Source organism: Manis pentadactyla, chromosome 1, assembly GCF_030020395.1.
Source record: "Manis pentadactyla isolate mManPen7 chromosome 1, mManPen7.hap1, whole genome shotgun sequence".
Lineage (NCBI taxonomy): Eukaryota > Metazoa > Chordata > Mammalia > Pholidota > Manidae > Manis > Manis pentadactyla.
In genome coordinates this window covers 14,718,345-14,738,100 of record NC_080019.1, presented here as the reverse complement: position 1 = coordinate 14,738,100, position 19,756 = coordinate 14,718,345, and the positions used below count along the sequence as shown (strand labels likewise).

The 19,756-nt window shown below is 36.4% G+C and overlaps 1 protein-coding gene and 1 long non-coding RNA gene across 3 annotated transcripts in view; one reads left to right on the top strand and one right to left on the bottom strand.

The window, feature by feature from the left end:
- The first annotated feature begins 10,820 nt into the window (after nt 1-10,820).
- ANXA10 (annexin A10) overlaps nt 10,821-19,756 on the top strand; it is an 85,032-nt gene continuing 76,096 nt past the window's right edge. Inside the window, exons 1-2 of one of the 2 annotated variants that reach the window (XM_036889096.2) lie at nt 10,821-11,024; nt 15,675-15,821. Coding sequence is in view for 1 of the 2 variants with exons in the window: in XM_036889095.2 (XP_036744990.2) it covers nt 11,007-11,024 (18 nt within the window). In the remaining variant the exon portion in view is untranslated. The remainder of the gene's footprint in view (nt 11,025-15,674; nt 15,822-19,756) is intronic. The other variant, XM_036889095.2, reaches the window with a different exon arrangement.
- The window catches only part of LOC118914340 (uncharacterized), an 88,473-nt gene continuing 81,008 nt past the window's right edge, over nt 12,292-19,756 (bottom strand). The window contains exon 4 of the long non-coding RNA XR_005025568.2: nt 12,292-12,505. This is a non-coding gene — a long non-coding RNA (uncharacterized LOC118914340). The remainder of the gene's footprint in view (nt 12,506-19,756) is intronic.

Sequence of the window (19,756 nt, the reverse complement as noted above, 5' to 3'; positions counted from 1 at the left end):
ATTAGAATGGTCACTATCCAAAAGACAATAAATAACAATAGTTGGTGGGGATGTGGAGACAAGGGAACCTTCCTATACTGTTGGTGGGAATATAAATTTTTTCAGTCCCTGTGGGAAGCTGTATGGAGGTTCCTTGAAAAACTAAAACTAGAAATAACATACAACCCAGTAATTCCACTTCTAGGCATTTACCTGAAGTAAAAAAAATCACTGATTCAAAAAGAAATATGCATATCTATGTTCATTGTCTATTATTCACAATAGCCAAGATAGGGAAGCATCGAAAGTATCCATCAAGATGTGGAACATATATATAATGGAATATTATTCAGTCGTTGAAAAGAAAGAATCCTTCCATTTGGGACAACAAGGATGGACGTAGAGAGGATTATGCTAAGTGAAACACGCCAGGTGGAGAAAGACAAATAGCATGTGATTTCACTTATTTGTGGAATCTAAAAATAAAACACAACAAAATGAACAAAATAGTAGTGGACTCATAGACACTGAGAAGTGACTGGTGGTTACCATGGCGGGGGGTATGGAGTACTTGGGTGGGGAAGATGAGGGGGATAAAGAGGCACAAAAATTATCAATCATAATATAAGTTGGTCACAGGGATGGTAGTACGGCATGGAGAATTTAGCCAACGATCCTGCAACATCCCCATATGTTGACAGTACCCGCACTAGTTGGAGTGAGGATTTAATAAGGTGGGTAGCTATTGAACCACTGTGTTGTATACTTGAACCAATATAAGATTGTATATCAACTATACTTCAATGAAAAAAAGTTACAGGCAAAAAAATAATCACTTCAATTCCAGTTTAGGTCTGCATTAGTCTTTTTTTAAGAATTATTATTTTTTTTTGAGAGGGCATCTCTCATTATTTATTGATCAAATGGTTGTCAACAATAAAATTCTGTATAGGGGACTCAATGCACAATCATTAATCAACCCCAAGACTAGTTCTCAACAGTCTCCAATCTTCTGAGGCATAACAAACAAGTTCTTACATGGTGAACAAATTCTTACATAGTGAATAAGTTCTTACATGGTGAACAGTGCAAGGGCAGTCAACACAGAAACTTTCGGTTTTGATCACGCATTATGAACTATGAACAATCAGGTCAATATGAATATTTGTTTGATTTTTATACTTGATTTATATGTGAATCCCACATTTCTCCCTTATTATTATTTTTAATAAAATGCTGAAGTGGTAGGTAGATGCAAGATAAAGGTAGAAAACATAATTTAGTGTTGTAAGAGAGCAAATGTAGATGATCAGGTGTGTGCCTGTAGACTAACTGTTAATCCAAGCTAGACAAGGGCATTAAAACATCCACGGATGCAGAAGCTTTCTCTCAAAACAGGGGGGGTGAGGTTCTAAGCCTCACCTCTGTTGATCCCCAGTTTCTCACCTGATGGCCCCCTGCGACTGTGCCTGTCTTAGGTTGTTCCTCCCTTGAGGAATCTTACCCATCTCTGGCTAACCAGTCATCTTCCGGGGCCATACAGGGAAATGTAAAGTTGGTAAGTGAGAGAGAGGCAATATTGTTTGAAAAGGTTAGCTTTTTACTTCTTTGCAGATCTATGCCCTGTGGCTTTTATGCCCAGTATTTGTTTTGAGGTATCTTTATCACTTGGAAGAATTATGATACTCGGCAAATTCGATTTGAGGCACGAATTCTATTTAAGGGTTGTAATTAGGAAGGAAGAAGAAAAGCTATAGAAGTAGCAGGCGGAAGAAAACATGGGAAGATTGATTATTTCTTTGACATATCTTCTTGTAGAGTAACTTCAGCATGTATAGGTTTTAAACTACTAATTAAATTGCACACACACATTAACATAGGAGTACAGTTACATAACCAAAGCAGACCTATAATTACCAGCCATCTCCAGTGAAACCAAGAAAACCAGTTAGGCACCCTAGGCATTTGTGAAAACTTATCTATGATATAGTGGATATTGTCCAACTGAATTTGAACAGTCTGAGAGAAATCAGACAAATTAAAACAACCCATTCTTGGGGACTGTTCATGTCCCATATGTTCTTTTAACAGTAGATAGTCTGTAGTCGTAAGATTTTGGAGCGCTACAATTTGCACTTCTCCTAATTCTTGGTTGAGTTCCAACAGTACAGATCCAGTCAAATTTGTTGTTTTACTGTATGCACAGGCCAGCTTAGATATCTCCTTCTTCATTCCCATGGCAAGTCCAGGAACCAGTGGGATGAATGCAGCTACAGCTGCAGCATCGCCTGGATCTTTGTTGAGGTTTTTTGATGATCATCTTCTGGTATGACTCTTCCAGAGAGTGCAGATGTTGGAAGTTCTTCTTCATTTTGTATCTTAGTTCATTTTCTGGGTAGCCAAATTAGGCTTTGATCCTCTGTATAAACACAAACAGACCCTTTGCCCACACTTTGATATGCCCTTTATACCATTGTGTAGAACTCATTGGAGGTCACCACAAAGGAACTGCTTTTTTTTTTCTTTTTTTTTTTTTAAGAGAAAGGAATATTATCAGAAAAATGTACCTCCATAGCCGATCATCTGACACCCTTTAAGTGATCAAAATTAAGGATATTTAAAGCATGCATTATTCGTTGATTTACAGTTAGTTTTATCCTATCAGGGAGTAATCCCCCTTTTCTTTCTCTCATTTTTTTTTTGTTATCATTAATCTACACTTACACGAAGAATCTTATGTTTACTAGGCTGTCCCCTATACCAGGTCCCCCCCATAAGCCCCTTTGCAGTCACTGTCCATCAGTATAGCAAAATGTTGTAGAATCACTACTTGTCTTCTCTGTGTTGTACAGCCCTCCCCTTTCTCCCACCCCCCCATTATGCATGCTAATCTTAATACCCCCTTCTTCTCCCCCCACCTTATCCCTCCATACCCACCCATCCTCCCCAGTCCCTTTCCCTTTGGTACCTGTTAGTCCATTCTTGGGTTCTGTGATTCCGCTGCTGTTTTGTTCCTTCAGTTTTTCCTTGGTTCTTATACTCCACAGAAGAGTGCAATCATTTGGTATTTCTCTTTCTCCGCTTGGCTTATTTCACTGAGCATAATACCCTCCAGCTCCATCCATGTTGCTGCAAATGGTAGGATTTTCCCTCTTCTTATGGCTGAGTAGTATTCCATTGTGTATATGTACCAAATCTTTATCCATTCATCTACCGATGGACATTTAGGTTGCTTCCAATTCTTGGCTATTGTAAATAGTGCTGCGATAAACATAGGGGTGCATTGGTCTTTTTCAAACTTAAGTGCTGCGTTCTTAGGGTCAATTCCTAGGAGTGGAATTCCTGGGTCAAATGGTAAGTCTGTTTTGAGCATTTTGATATACCTCCATACTGCTTTCCACAATCGTTGAACTAACTTACATTCCCACCAGCAGTGTAGGAGGGTTCCCCTTTCTCCACAGCCTCGTCAACATTTGTTGTTGTTTGTCTTTTGGATGGCAGCCATCCTTACTGGTGTGAGGTGATACCTCATTGTAGTTTTAATTTGCATTTCTCTGATAATTAGTGATGTGGAGCATCTTTTCATGTGTCTGTTGGCCATCTGTATTTCTTTTTTGGAGAACTGTCTGTTCAGTTCCTCTGCCCATTTTTTAATTGGGTTATTTGTTTTTTGTTTGTTGAGGCATGTGAGCTCTTTATATATTTTGGACGTCAAGCCTTTATCGGATCTGTCATTTACGAATATATTCTCCCATACTGTAGGGTTCCTTTTTGTTCTATTGATGGTGTTTTTTGCTAAACAGAAGTTTTCAGCTTAATATAGTCCCACTTGTTCATTTTTGCTGTTGTTTTCCTTGCCTGGGGAGATATGTTCAAGAAGAGGTCACTCATATTTATGTCTAAGAGGTTTTTGCCTATGTTTTTTTCCAAGAGTTTAATGGTTTCATGACTTACATTCAGGTCTTTGATCCATTTTGAGTTTACTTTTGTATATGGGGTTAGACAATGGTCCAGTTTCATTCTCCTACATGTAGCTGTCCAGTTTTGCCAGCACCACCTGTTGAAGAGACTGTCATTTCGCCATTGTATGTCCATGGCTCCTTTATCAAATATTAATTGGCCATATATGTCTTGGTTAATGTCTGGATTCTCTAGTCTGTTCCATTGGTCTGTGGCTCTGTTCTTGTGCCAGTACCAAATTGTCTTGATTACTATGGCTTTATAGTAGAGCTTGAAGTTGGTGACTGAGATCCCCCCTACTTTATTCTTCTTTCTCAGGATTGCTTTGGCTATTCGGGGTCTTTGGTGTTTCCATATGAATTTTGGAATTATTTGTTCCAGTTCATTGAAGAATGTTGCTTGTAGTTTCATAGGCATTACATCAAATCTATATATTGCTTTGGGCAGGATGGCCATGTTGACGATATTAATTCTTCCTAGCCACGAGCATGGGATGAGTTTCCATCTGTTAGTGTCCCCTTTAATTTCTCTTAAGAGTGACTTGTAGTTTTCAGAGTATAGGTCTTTGACTTCTTTGGTTAGATTTCTTCCTAGGTATTTTATTCTTTTTGATGCAATTGTGAATGGAATCGTTTTCCTAATTTCTCTTTCTATTGGTTCATTGTCAGTGTATAGGAAAGCCACAGATTTCTGTGTGTTAATTTTGTATCCTGCAACTTTGCTGTATTCCTATATCAGTCCTAGTAGTTTTGGGGTGGAGTCTTTAGGGTTTTTTATGTACAATATCATGTCATCTGCAAATAGTGACAGTTTAACTTCTTCTTTACCAATCTGGATTCCTTATATTTCTTTGATTTGTCTGATTGCCATGGCTAGGACCTCCAGTACTATGTTAAATAGCAGTGGGGAGAGTGGGCATCCCTGTCTAGTTCCTGATCTCAGAGAAAAAGCTTTCAGCTTCTCGTTGTTCAGTATAACGTTGGCTGTGGGTTTATGATATATGGCCTTTATTATGTTGAGGTACTTACCCTCTATTCCCATTTTGCTGAGAGTTTTCATCATGAATGGATGTTGAATTTTGTCAAATGCTTTTTCAGCATCTATGGAGATGATCACATGGTTTTTGTCTTTCTTTTTGTTGATGTGGTAGATGATGTTGATGGATTTTCGAATGTTGTAACATCCTTGCATCCCTGAGATGAATCCCACTTGGTCATGGTGTATGATCCTTTTGATATATTTTTTAATTCGGTTTGCTAATATTTTGTTGAGTATTTTTGCATCTACGTTCATCAGGGATATTGGTCTGTAATTTTCTTTTTTGGTGGGGTCTTTGCCTGGTTTTGGTATTAGGGTGATGTTGGCTTCATAGAATGAGTTTGGGAGTATTCCCTCCTCTTCTATTTTTTGGAAAACTTTAAGGAGAATGGGTATTATGTCTTCTCTGTGTGTCTGATGAAATTCCGAGGTAAATCCATCAGGCCTGGGGGTTTTGTTCTTGGGTAGTTTTTTGATTACCGTTTCAATTTCTTTGCTCGTAATTGGTTTGTTTAACTTTTGTGTTTCTTCCTTGGTCAGTCTTGGAAGGTTGTATTTTTCTAGGAAGTTGTCCATTTCTTCTAGGTTTTCCAGCTTGTTAGCATATAGGTTTTCATAGTAGTCTTTAATAATTCTTTGTATTTCTGTGGAGTCTGTCATGATTTTTCCTTTCTCATTTCTGATTCTGTTGATTTGTGTTGATTCTCTTTTTCTCTTAATAAGTTTGGCTAGAGGCTTATCTATTTTGTTTATTTTCTCAAAGAACCAGCTCTTGGTTTCATTGATTTTTGCTATTGTTTTATTCTTCTCAATTTTGTTTATTTCTTCTCTGATCTTTATTATGTCCCTCCTTCTGCTGACTTTGGGCCTCATTTGTTCTTCTTTTTCCAATTTTGATAATTGTGATGTTAGACTATTCATTTGGGACTGTTCTTCCTTCTTCAAGTGTGCCTGGATCGCTATGTACTTTCCTCTTAAGACTGCTTTCGCTGAATCCCACAGAAGTTGGGGCTTTGTGCTGTTGTTGTCATTTGTTTCTATATATTCCTTGATCTTTAGTTTAATTTGTTCATTGATCCATTGATTATTTAGGAGCATGTTGTTAAGCCGCCATGTGTTTTTGAGCCCTTTTGTTTTCTTTGTAGATTTTATTTCTAGTTTTATACTTTTGTGGTCTGAAAAATTGGTTGGTAGAATTTCAATATTTTTGATTTTGCTGAGGCTCTTTTTGTGGCCTAGTATGTGGTCTATTCTGGAGAATGTTCCATGTGCACTTGAGAAGAATGTATATCCTGTTGCTTTTGGATGTAGAGTTCTATAGATGTCTATTAGGTCCATCTGCTCTATTGTGTTGTTCAGTGCTACCGTGTCCTTACTTATTTTCTGCCCGGTGGATCTATCCTTTGGAGTGAGTGGTGTGTTGAAGTCTCCTCAAATGAATGCATTGCAGTCTATTTCCACTTTAGTTCTGTTAGTATTTGTTTCACATATGCTGGTGCTCCTGTGTTGGGTGCATGTATATTTAGAATGGTTATATCCTCTTGTTGGACTGAGCCCTTTATCATTATGTAGTGTCCTTCTTTATCTCTTGTTACTTTCTTTGTTTTGAAGTCTATTTTGTCTGATATTAGTCCTGCAACCCCTGCCTTCTTCTCGCAGTTGTTTGCCTGAAATATGTTTTTCCATCCCTTGACTTTTAGTCTGTACATGTCTTTGGGTTTGAGGTGAGTTTCTTGTAAGCAGCATATAGATGGGTCTTGCTTTTTTTATCCATTCTATTACTCTGTGTCTTTTGATTGGTGCATTCAGTCCATTTACATTTAGGGTGACTATTGAGAGATATGTACTTATTGCTACTGCAGGCTTTAAATTTGTGATTACCAAAGGTTCAAGGTTAGCCTCTTTAGTATCTTACTGCCTAACTTAGCTCGCTTATTGAGCTGTTATATACACTGTCTGGAGATTCTTTTCTTCTCTCCCTTCTTATTCCTCCTCCTCCATTCTTCATATGTTGGGTGTTTTGTTCTGTGCTCTTTTTTAGGAGTGCTCCCATCTAGAGCAGTCTCTGTAAGATGCCCTGTAGAGGTGGTTTGTGGGAAGCAAATTCCCTCAGCTTTTGTTTGTCTGGGAATTGTTTAATCCCACCATCATATTTAAATGATAGTCGTGCTGGATACAGTATCCTTGGTTCAAGGCCCTTCTGTTTCATTGCTGTATCATGCCATTCTCTTCTGGCCTGTAGGGTTTCTGTCGAGAAGTCTGATGTTAGCCTGATGGGTTTTCCTTTATAGGTGACCTTTTTCTCTCTAGCTGCCTTTTAAAACTCTTTCCTTGTCCTTCATCTTTGCCATTTTAATTATTATGTGTCTTGGTGTTGTCCTCCTTGGGTCCTTTCTGTTGGGGGTTCTGTGTATTTCCGTGGTCTGTTCGATTATTTCCTCCCCCAGTTTGGGGAAGTTTTCAGCAGTTATTTCTTCCAAGATACTTTCCATCTCTTTTCCTCTCTCTTCTTCTTCTGGAACCCCTATAATACGGATATTGTTCCTTTTGGATTGGTCACACAGTTCTCTTAATATTGTTTCATTCCTGGAGATCCTTTTGTCTCTCTCTATGTCAGCTTCTATGCGTTCATGTTCTCTGGTTTCAATTCCATCAATGGCCTCTTGCATCCTATCCTTTCTGCTTATAAACTCTTCCAGAGTTTGTTTCATTTCTGTAATCTCCTTTCTGGCATCTGTGATCTCCCTCTGGACTTCATCCCATATCTCTTGCATATTTCTCTGCATCTCTGTCAGCATGTTTATGATTCTTATTTTGAATTCTTTGTCAGGAAGACTGGTTAGGTCTGTCTCCTTCTCTGGTGTTGTCTCTGTGATCTTTGTCTGCCTGTAGTTTTGCCTTTTCATGGTGATAGGAATAGTTTGCAGAGCTGGGACAAGTGACGGCTGGAAGAACTTCCCTTCTTGTTGGTTTGTGGCCCTCCTCTCCTGGGAGAATAGCGGCCTCTAGTGGCTTGTGCTGCACAGCTGCGCGCAGACAGGGCTTCTGCTTCCTGCCCAGCTGCTATGGAGTTTTTCTCCGCTGTTGCTGTGGGCGTGGCCTGGCTCGGGCAGCTGCCCCAAAATGGTGGAGTCACGTTGGAGGGGGAGTGGCAGGGAGGCTATTAATCTCCATAAGGGGCCTCTGTGCTCCTTCCTGCCCAGGGGATTAGAGTGCCCAGAGATCCTCGGATTCGCTACCTCTGGACTAAGTGTCCCGCCCTGCCCCTTTAAGACTTTCAAATAGCACCTGCCAAAACAAAACAACAAGAACAACAAAAAAATGGCCGCTTTTTTTTCTTTATTCTCCCGCGCCAGCCTCAGGCACCTGCTCACCGGTCTTGCCGCCCTGTTTCCCTAATATTGGGGTCCCTATCCCTTTAAGACTTCCAAAAAGCACTTGCCAAAACAAAACAACAACAACAACAAAAAAAAAAAATGGCCGGTTGCTTTTCTTTTGTCCTCTGGCGCTGGCCTCCAGTACCCGCTCACCGTTCTTGCTGCCCTGTTTCCCTAGTATCCAGGACCCCGCACATGCACTGTGTCTGCGCTCTGGCCCGGATGGCTGGGGCTGGGTGTTTAGCAGTCCTGGGCTCCGTCTCCCTCCTGCTCTGCCTGGTCTTCTCCCGCCGGGAGTTGGGGGAAGGGGCGCTCGGGTCCCGCGGGGCCGGAGCTTGTATCTTACCCCCTTCGCGAGGCGCTGGGTTCTCACAGGTGTGGATGTGGTCTGAATTGTGTCCTGTGTCCTCTGGTCTTTATTCTAGGAAGAGTTGTCTTTGTTATATTTTCACAGATATATGTGGTTTTGGGAGGAGATTTCCGCTGCTCTACTCACGCCGCCATCTTGACTTCACCTCAAGAATTATTTTAAGTGTACTTTTTTCTCTGCTTCTCCTACCTGACCCCTATTTTTTCTCTTTAACCAATTTTATAATAGTTGGCAGGAAGCTAGTCCAAGAAAGCAGCAAGAGTAGAGAGAATGCACATTACTAACAGAGGCAGAAGGAGAGTCTTCTCCTGTCCTCTTTCTCACCCCTGTCACAGGATCCTCCAGCCTCAACAGAACCATAGACCATGAGCATGGGGAAATATGGAAGTTCATTTATTTTAGGACCTTAAATTCATTATACAAATAGCACTTTTGAGTTACTAGAACAATTTGCTAGCATCTCACACTGGTCAGCCCTTATTTGAGTACCCTCGTATCTTAAAGTCCATGTATATAATCTTTAGATTTAGGTTTCCAGTGTATATAATCTTTAGAATTTGGGCAAGCTGTGGCAAATACATATCCAAAAGCCTGGTGGTCTAGCCTAGTGGAATCACTAGTGTATGAAAAACAGGATTCCCAGTCCTGTATTCTCAGTCCTGATCCTTTTTAGGAGGTGCTACTGAGCTTCTCTATAGACTTTCAGGGAGAGCAGCACCAGAAAGACTGTATCTAGTTTCTGGGAACATGTTTAAGGCAGTTTAATTTCAATTTACTAGTTATCAGACTGGCTTACTTCCCTTTCTGTCAAGGTCATAGAAGTACCCTTTGATATAGTTCCTTTTGAAACTGGAGTTCCTTTTGCTCATTGAGAGAGCTAAATAGGATCTACAGGAACACAGCAAAAGCTGGCTAGAGTTCCACTTTTCCTGGTTTTTAAAGGGAGTTATTCCCCACCTGATTTTTAAGAGCCTTACATGTTTCAAATGCTCATTGGTTCTTTGTACTTTTGTGTATGTGTGTATGTGAATTTACAAATACTTCTACTGGATATTTTTTCTCTTGAATTTATGAGGGCTTCTTATATATTATGGATATTAACTATTATTTCTTATACATTTATTTTCTCTCAAAAAATATAGACACAAACATACACACACACATGCACATACATACATAATGACTTACTGGATTGTAACTTCTTTGAAAGCAAGTATTGTGCTTCTGTATGTCTTTCATAGTACCAAGTATACTAATAAGTTAATCAGATTCCATTAAGAACTAAATGCTGCACAAATCAGATACTTTGCTCCTAATAATAAATTATTACATTGAATCCTGCTTAGTGATTCTTATTCATATTTTAACCAGATTTATTTTGGGCAAAGTGGTCCCAGACTTATGGCTACTAATCTGTTGATACCTATTATTGTAATTTTCTGTTCTTTCAACCAAGAATTGTTTATCCTTAATATGTCTTCAAAAATCTTAGAACATTTTTGTATACCAAATGAACACTGTATTGTTCGCTAAACGTCAAATAGCAGTAAAATGATATAAACACCTTTATTTATTTTGGAATAATGGATGGATTTATGGGGGTAGATAATTCCTAACAATATAGTGGACTCTGAAGATATTTTTTTAATGTGTATCCTTAAAATGTAATAAAGTTAAATATGAAAGTAAAATATATATGAAAATATTGAAAATGATGGTGAATATATGATTTTTCAAAAGGCTTTTATTATTGGCTATTCAATTCTGTCCTAAGTACATTACTTTTTAACATAAGAACAGAAATACGATAGTTAAAAATATTTAAAGAATGGTCTAGATGTACATAGAACCTAGCTACTTGAAATATGAAGCTAGGGGAACCTGAGTGCCTTAAAGAGTGTGAATGTTAAAAAAAATAAAGCAGAAAATAAATCATTAACTTTGTGGTTAGTTGGCTTACCTTTCCATAAGTCATCAGGTTTTTCAAAAGATTACACTTCTTTCACTGATTGGCTAATTTATGTTTCTTAAATCAACACAGGACCAGGAGTTTTATTTATTTTGTGAAATAATTCTGCCTCACCTATGACTAATATCTCAGTATAAGTAGTGTATCTTGAGACATGCTGTATCTAGAATTGACCCTACATTGAACAGGACACATATTTAAATTTTAACAGTGAACTTCAATTCTTTGTTGCTACTTAGTAAAACAAGTCTATGCAACTGATCATTTACTAAAAATCTTTTGCTATCCTCTGAAGTCGAGTAATATCGTCAAAATGTTTTGTGGAGACTATGTAAGTATACTATCTATTTCTGTAAAACTTTCAGAGTTTTGAGATTGAGTCTTATTTATAAAATTTCATTTGTGGTATTTGACATTTTCATCAGGAAATATTGGTGATGAAAATTTATTTCATTAAATTTTTAGTGAGCGCTCACTCAATATAATGATTAAACAAGGTTACTATTATCAAATCTCAAATCCATGCTAATATTGAAATAATGTATTATTTCATAGAGGCGATTTAGTTACCCCTTTCATAAGTAACTTGATTAAGAACTCTAAATGAAGTTAAAGTAAGATTTTTTATCTTCATATTTATGTCTTTAAGAAACTAAAAGTATGACTGCTAATTTTTATTATGTCTATGATCTCTATAGAAAAATAGTTTATTTTTTAATAGTTCTTGAATTTATGTAATGTATAACTCAGTCATTTCATTTTTTTCTTTGAAATCATTTCAGTCCAATTACTCTAATAGCCTATAAACTTTTGAAGAGCCAGCATAGATACTGGGTTACCTAAATATGCATTGCTTGAAAAGATACCCATTTCACATTGTCTTGATAATTTTACATAATTGTGATGTGTGTTAATGATTTTTTAAAATCTATACTATAAAAAATACTACCAGGAATCTTTATTTTTATTTCAATTTTTAAACTTTTTTATGCCAAAAAAAAATCACAACATAATTATTTGGTTAAAGTTCAGCACAAAAAAAAAACATTATTTACTCATTTACAAAATTCCTAGAGAACATTATTTTCTTATCTTGTTTTTCAAATTAAATATTGAATAGGGATCTAAAATATGACTACCTTCTGTAACTGTTATCTTAAAAACCTTAATTTCATCTTCAGAATTCAGAATCTCATTTGCGTTGAAATTTATCGTTATTGCTTTAATTGTGTGGCAGTTACCTTTCACTACAGAGAAATATAAGTTATTAGGTAATTCAGGCCAATCTGTTAAATGATATAACTTGTAAAAAGCTATTGTTCTCTCCCTTTCAATTCATTCAAGTACAATTATTTGGAAATAATATTATATTCTGTATGATATAGTTTTATATTAACAATTACATATCAATTTATCAAAGAAACATTTTGAAAATATTTAAACTGTATTTCAGAGATTATTAAAAGTTACCATGGTGACAAGATTTTAAAGAAATGCAATGATTTGCTATGTTTCTGGAGCAGATAAAGAATATCAGATTAAATACTTGGATTTGAGCTTATCTAAAATTTCATTTAAATATTTTCAGCTAGGTCAAAGATAAATGTTAGGTTGTATGTATTATCTCTGCAAATTTTGATGATAAAATGGTTTTACATAATCAATGTCATATATTTAAAGCAATTACCTAGCATCTTAAGCTATACAGCCCAAACAGAATTTGGCATTGAGAAGACCAATAGTTGAGGTCAAGCTCTTCTGTTCAATCTCCATATTGGGGTCTGGTATCCTCAAGCAAAAGACAAGTTCTTCCTTAGGGAAGAAAGCAAAAGTTCTCATATTATGCTGTGCATAATTATTGATTTGGTTGCTTCCTAAAAATAGCCACCTAGGCCCTCTACTCAGCAGTTCAGGTTCAATATATATGACTTTTGAACTTACATGTTGATAGAAATGCATGAATATTTTCGAAAGCCACCAAATTAATTCATTAGTGTCAGTAACAAGTACAAAAAATTTAAATACAAGCCAAACAAGAGACAAAAATCATAGAAAAAGTAGTTAAATTCCTGTAAGAAATAAGTGTATGTAATCCTTTCAATTACTTTGTAGAATTATGAAGTTAAATGGCCCCTAATGATTAAAGCAGCTTGAGTGGGTTAGTTACATTAACAAGGTAAATTTACTTTTAATGCAATAAATGTATTTTACTTATGTGTTTGACTGTTAGACCATCTACTGAAAGCAAGATTTAATTAAATGATATGGCAAGCCTGAAATTGTTCTGATGTATTAATTAATCAGATATAAATCACCTTATAAGGAAGATGTTATTATAATGTCCCTCTGAGAATAGAGGAAACTGAACTGTAGAGTATTTAAAAACAACTTGTTCAAGCCATGGTTCAAACCAGGCATTGTTGTGCCACTGTATCCACTAAAATATACTGCCTCTTCAGTGTGTATGCCTTGATTGTTCTGCGAAATTAATGGCTGGTTTTGTCCTGTTTTGTCATTAACTGATCCTACTTTTTTGTATGGTAGCATTTTTTTTCCTATAGATTCATTTAGTTGATTATACCCTCCCTTTTTGCCTATAAGTAAACTTAAATCCTATTCCTCTTCCTGTCCTTTTGACAAGTTTCCTATTTTTACCGTATTTATTGACTGACAGAAAAATGTTAATCACAGGAGTATTACAAGCAATATAACATATTGATAGAATACTCCATACCTGAATTAACATTATATATTACACATAAAGTAAAGAAAAAATTATGATGATGATTTTGTTAGTCTGTATCAGGAGTTTTGTATATCTTGTCTAATTTAATACTCACAGCAAATCTTTTTATAAGAATACCATTTAACATTCAAAGGTCTTGAAATTCTTACAGGCACAAGATATTCTGCTCAGTGGTTTTGCATGTATTATTTTTAGTCTTCACAACCTTCAAGGAACGTATCACCATCCCTATTTTCCACATGAATATACCGAGGCTTAGAGAAGTCACTTTTCCCAGGGTAAAAAAAACAGGAAATGGATTTATAGGATCCTGTCTAACTTCAAAACCATTTTTACCACAAAGAAAGAGGTAAAAATGCCTAAGAATGATTATACTTCATAATTATTAACTTTAGGTTATAAAGCAAAGAGTAGATCCTTCAGGAATCCAATGAAGAGATATAAAATTAGTAGCAGAATCTTTACAAAGGTCCTCTTTTCATAAATTTGCACCCAGAATGGCTCAAGAGCACCAAAGTCAGACAACAGCAATTTAGGCAATGTCTAAGGTAGGCAACAAGACATTCTGCATTTTAGCCCAATTAGGATGGAATAGCCACACTGGTACTTAGCAGTGAGTACCATGTAATGAAGGAAGAGCTCTCAGTGAATCAGAAATAAATTCAGGGCACTCTATCCAGAAGTGATTGCTGGCAGAGAAGACCTCCCCAGGGAGCAGAGGCTGTCAATTAGGCAGGAATATTTTTAAAGCAGACTTTTCCCACTCAAAGTATTTCTGTGAGGAAAAACTTCCATCCAAGAAATCTGACTTTGATTGTTTATCTGCAATATGACTTACTGAACAAATATTAATAAAAGGTTATTCATATTTTTTATTGCTTTTTACTATCAGAAGACTACACTGTCTGAACTTTACACACTTTGATTCAACAAAAGTTATGAATCATGCTGCCCATGGCTTCAACTTTTACTGCAGCCTCTGTTAAACTAATAGGTATTGGACTGAAAAGACTAAGTGTAGGAACTTTTTCCTTGAAATGATATATAAGCATGTTGTTAAATTCTTTTAAATCTCCTTATAACAGCTACAGATTGCTTTCAATGTAAGAGCTGGGCAACCATGCCTATAGAATAAGAGAAACATACAGTCAGAACCAGCCTCCCCACAGATCCATGTGACTCATATTATAGAGTCTCCTGAGAATTAATTGGCAGGTAAAGCACTAAAAAGACCAGGAGTATAAACACCCTCTCCCCAAAAATGTGAGTGATTATCAACAGTTTTATTAAACAGTGCCAGTGCTTGAACCCAACAGTAACCCCAAAGCCCTGGCCTGCAACAGTCCAACGTACCCCTAGAGATAAGGGGTCTATTATTACCAAGGTTAAGTTTGTGCATATATATGTACATACATATGTGTGTATGATAATTCATAAATTTCATAATAAATTTGACCAACATCAAACATTTCATGAATGGAAAAATCATATAGTCTTTTAAACTCAGCTCAATCTTTATTTATAAATAGACTCAACCATGCTAAGGAATTCCATAAACCCACATCCCTCATCAGTTAATGCCAAATTCTCTTCTTTTTGTGGAGAAAGTACTCAAAAGTGTATTGCATTCCTTATATGTAATTCCTCTCCTCCAATTCTCCTTAAACCCTCTCTCCCTGGGTTTTAACCCACCCGCTGCACCTGAGCTGCCCTGTGAAGGTGAGCAGCGGATCCCCCATCTCACTCCTCATCTAAGTACATATATGAGTGTTCAAGAGCCTCCTTTGCCAGAAGTGTCCCAGCCCTAAATTCTTGAAACTTTTCTCATTCCTACTTATAGCATCTCCTTCATCTATTAATGTCCAATACAATGGTGTTAATTACAATGTATACACAAAGTCCTCTTTGAATTTATATCTCAACACAGCATCTGTATCTGAATCCCAGATGCATATAACCAGGTATCTACTCAATGAGTGAAAATTCCATCCTCTTACTAGCTCAGGAAAAAAAAAATGTAAAAATTCAGGAATTGGAGTTATCCCTGGCCCCTGTCTTTCTTTTACACCTCACAACTATGCCTTAACAAATCTCTGGCTCTGTGTACACAGTGTACTCACCGCCAGCCTTGACCCTTCTCCTACCACCTCAGTCAGTCTACCACCATCATCTGCCAACTTTATGCAACAGCCTCCTACCTGGTCTCCCTGCTCCAACCTTTGCTCTCACTTCTAGGTACTGGGGATACAACAATGAATATGATTGCCAAAAACTGCCCTTTTGACACACACACCCATCCCATTGTATAGGAATAGTCCTCATTCTGGAATTAGACAAAGTCATGGAGTAGGAAGATAAAACACTAAAGAAGAGCATCAAAAGGTTTTTGTTCCTTATTTTCAAGTTCTTAGACCATCTACCACAATAGCAAGAACAATAATAAAGCTTAAATTTGTACAGACATTTCCATTTTCCAAAGTGCTTACAGTATCACAGGACCTGTGGAAGATAAGACACCTCTAAAGATATACTAGATTCTCTTAAATGCTAGAGGTTTCCAGGTAGTTATAAAATTAGCTAGAAAGTTATTTTGATATAGTACTTCTATCAACATTAATACAATGCACTCATTTGAATAAGCATTAAGTTAAACCCAGAACCCTCTTCAAATTTAAACATTAGGAATTGTAAAACACAAGTAACAAAAAATATGGTTAACTATTATTTTATTTTTTTCTAAGTGATCAACCCATTTAACAAACAGCAAAGGAAGAAAATAACCAGAGATTATCACAAATCACTTTTAAAATCTGTACTTCTTTTCTTAAATCACAAGATTAAAGTCTTAAGAAATTATGTTTAGCAATAAGACTCATAATTATTTTAATGAGTCATGTATTTCTGGGAGATTAGATGGAATTCAGAAAGCAGATAGAAAGACACCATTTGGAGGGTATGATTTACTGATTTTCATTTTGTAGTTCCACCTCCCAGACCAACACCCAGTCCTTTATCTACCATATTTCTTCTATCAGCAGAAACTCCTTGTAATCCGGAATAGCTCAGCCTGATTCACCAAAAAAGAATTACAGGAAATCTTATTTTTTTAAGTATGTCAAAATGTGTTCTGTCCCTCTCCCTGCCTCAGCCTCTTTTGAATTGTCTCCAATAGTTCATAAACTTTCTTAAATTGTGGATATCTTTTCCTCATCCAAGTAATGGAAAACACACTTAAAGGTACATTTTCTTTCTCAGCATCCCACCTTAACATCAATACGTACTTATGAATATATCCTTTCTAAATTACACTCTTTATTTCCTTCAGACATTCTGGTAATTATACTAGATGGAACCAGAAAAAAATGTTAACAGACTGTGACAAGTATCATGTACAAAACATAAAAGTAATTACAGGCAATTTATACATAAGATAATGAGTTTCATGTACACCAATTATGGATTAAGTGGGAATCAACTTCACTCAGAGGCTACTTTGAATTGGCTTTTCATCTTTATTTTGTGATAATTTGTAAGAAAGCAACATCTATTTTATCATTCAATCCTTTAATTGCAATATTTGTACTATTTTATTTTTAAATAAGCTAGAACTGAATGCATTGTAGAAATATATTTTCAAGTTATTTAAAAAAAGCATGTGAACCCCAGCAGACACATTGTCCTAAGTAACATATATTAGCAACAGTTTAAAAAAATATATGAACCATATTGTACTTTATAGTTGGGTGGTTCTTGTGTTGATGCCATCACTACAGTAGTAATTATCTTGCTCAAATCTTTTGAGATGTTGAATGGATATTCTCCTAGGCTTCCATTTAGCTGCCAGTTTCACAATGTCATTGTTTTAAAGGGTAAACAAGCAAACAGACAAAGGTGCTGAAAGACAGAGGCACTGGTGCCTGGGGATGCACACACCTCTGTGTGCCTTTCATGACCTGCTGTATTCACTGCCGTGTGTTCACTCAAGCACACAGCTCATATATAAGAAGGTAAATATTCATAGCGAGTAATGTACTATCTCCAAAGCAAAAAAGGGTCAGATGTATGAACCCTCAGTGATCGGTGAATTATTGGTTTTGAAGTGGGAAATTTTTGTACAACCAAAGTCACCACTGAGCCTGTCTCAACTTAACGGCCAACGGAAGCTCTTTGGGATCACAGTCCCCTGCAGCTCTTACTTTCTTTCATCCTGGACATTATGAATAGCAATGGAAGTGCCACTCTTCCTTCACAAGATAGTCAATGACATCCAATTTCATGACTTAGTGGACTTGGTAATTTTCTTATGTATAACATTGGCTTGGAATATTTTGAATGCTTCAGAGATGGAAATGGTTTTAGAAAGTGTTATTTAGCGGGGGATCATAAGTCTTAAGTAATACCCTTCTCAGAATAACAGAGTTATTCCAATAACAACCAAGTTACAGGGTAGGGGCGGGTGTATCAGAGTGTATCTGTTTGAGAGGTGTATCCCTCTCAAGCATTATGCTTCCTACCCTCACCTGAAAGATGCAGGAGTGCAGCTTTATGATCTGGTTTGTTTCCTTTCATTTTCTTCCTTCGTTCTCTTTGTATATTTAGAAAGCAATCAAAAGGACATCCACATAATCTAGAATCTTAAGTAGGGACTGTTAGGGTAAGGAGAGTGTACTCTGTAATGTAGTAAATGGTCTATTGCATTTTCCCTGCCCCAGCCCTGGCATTAACCACTTCTCCAAGGAGCCCTGATTCCCTTAACTGAAGAATGACATTTAAAAATCAAGATCTGGTTGCTAGGATGCTCATTGCTACAGAGAGATCACTGCTTATATGCTCCTTCTGACTGCAGACCAAAGAAATAAGTGTGTATGTGTATACTAACCTATATACCTGCATCATATCTATATTTATTTTTGTACATATGTATGTACGTATATTTAGATTTATCTTGCTGTCATCTATCTTGGTACTGATACCTTCAATCTAATCCAACACCAAAATTTTAGGCTTATTATTTATAATTTCTTTCTCACACAGTAAAAACAATGATTCTCAATATCTAAAAATATATGTGCTTTTTTGTTCAACTCTAGCACACCGTTTAAAACAAGCTAAGTCATACAACTGTGAGAAACAAATTTGCCAACAAGGGGAAATTGTTTGGGTACTTAGCATCTTTAGCTTTACAGTATTTTCCAAAGTTACTTAGGGCATCTCCCTTCTCCCAACCCACTGTACTGTGGTTAGGAAATTCATTTGTAATTTAGACAGATTTGTTTGTTACAATCTGCATCCCCTGTTGGGTTCCCCTTACATCAGAGCTGACTTTGTTGTAATTTAATTTATACATGGTAAAATATGCTGTTTGAGGTATTTTGGTTTTTGAGTCCTGCATCCTATTGCACATTTCCTTATAGAAGACTTCCCTAATACCAAAATTCCTCCACATTTCCTGTTTATGGTCAACCATGTCTCCAACCCTCAAACCCTGAAAATACTGATGTTTTCCATTCCAATATTCTATCTTTTTCAGATTATCATATAAATGGTATCACAGACTATGAAACCTTCTGGATACGGCTTCTTTCACTTTAATAGAATATATTTAATATTTCTCCAAGTTGTTGCATGAATAAATAGTTCTTTCAATAGCTGAACAGCTGTGTTTTGTATGGGTGCACCACAATTTGTTTATTCATTCAGTTTAAAGGTCATTGTGTTGTTTCTAACTCTCAGCAACTGAGAATAAAGCTTCTATGAGCACTCATGTTAAGGGTTTTGAATGAAGAGAAGTTTCAACTTCTTTTGGACAAATATCTAGGTGTAGGATTGCCAGCTTATATGGGTAAGGGTATGTTGTACTTTTTAAGAAACTGCCAACCTGATTTCCCAAAATGGCTGAATAATGCTGCATTCCAACCAACAGTTTTACATCAGTTTCTCACTGTAGTTTTACTTTGAGCTTCTTTATGTATATTGACATTGATAATTTTTCATATCCTCATTCCCATACCTTCATTGGGAATGTCTGCTTATAATGCTTACCTTTTTTTAAATTTGGTGTTTTTTAATGTTACTGTCCTTCATATGTTTTGGATAAAAGTTCTTCATGAGAAATCTGATTTACAAATATTTTCTCCCATTCTGTGACCTGTTTTTACATTCTACTAACAGTATTTTTCAGAAAGCAAATTTTTCAGTTCTGACCAAGTCCAATTTATCTATTTCCTCTTTACAGATCATATTTGGCTATCATGTCTAAAAATTCTGACTAACCCAAAGTCATGCAGATTTATTCCTATATTTTCATCCAAATATTT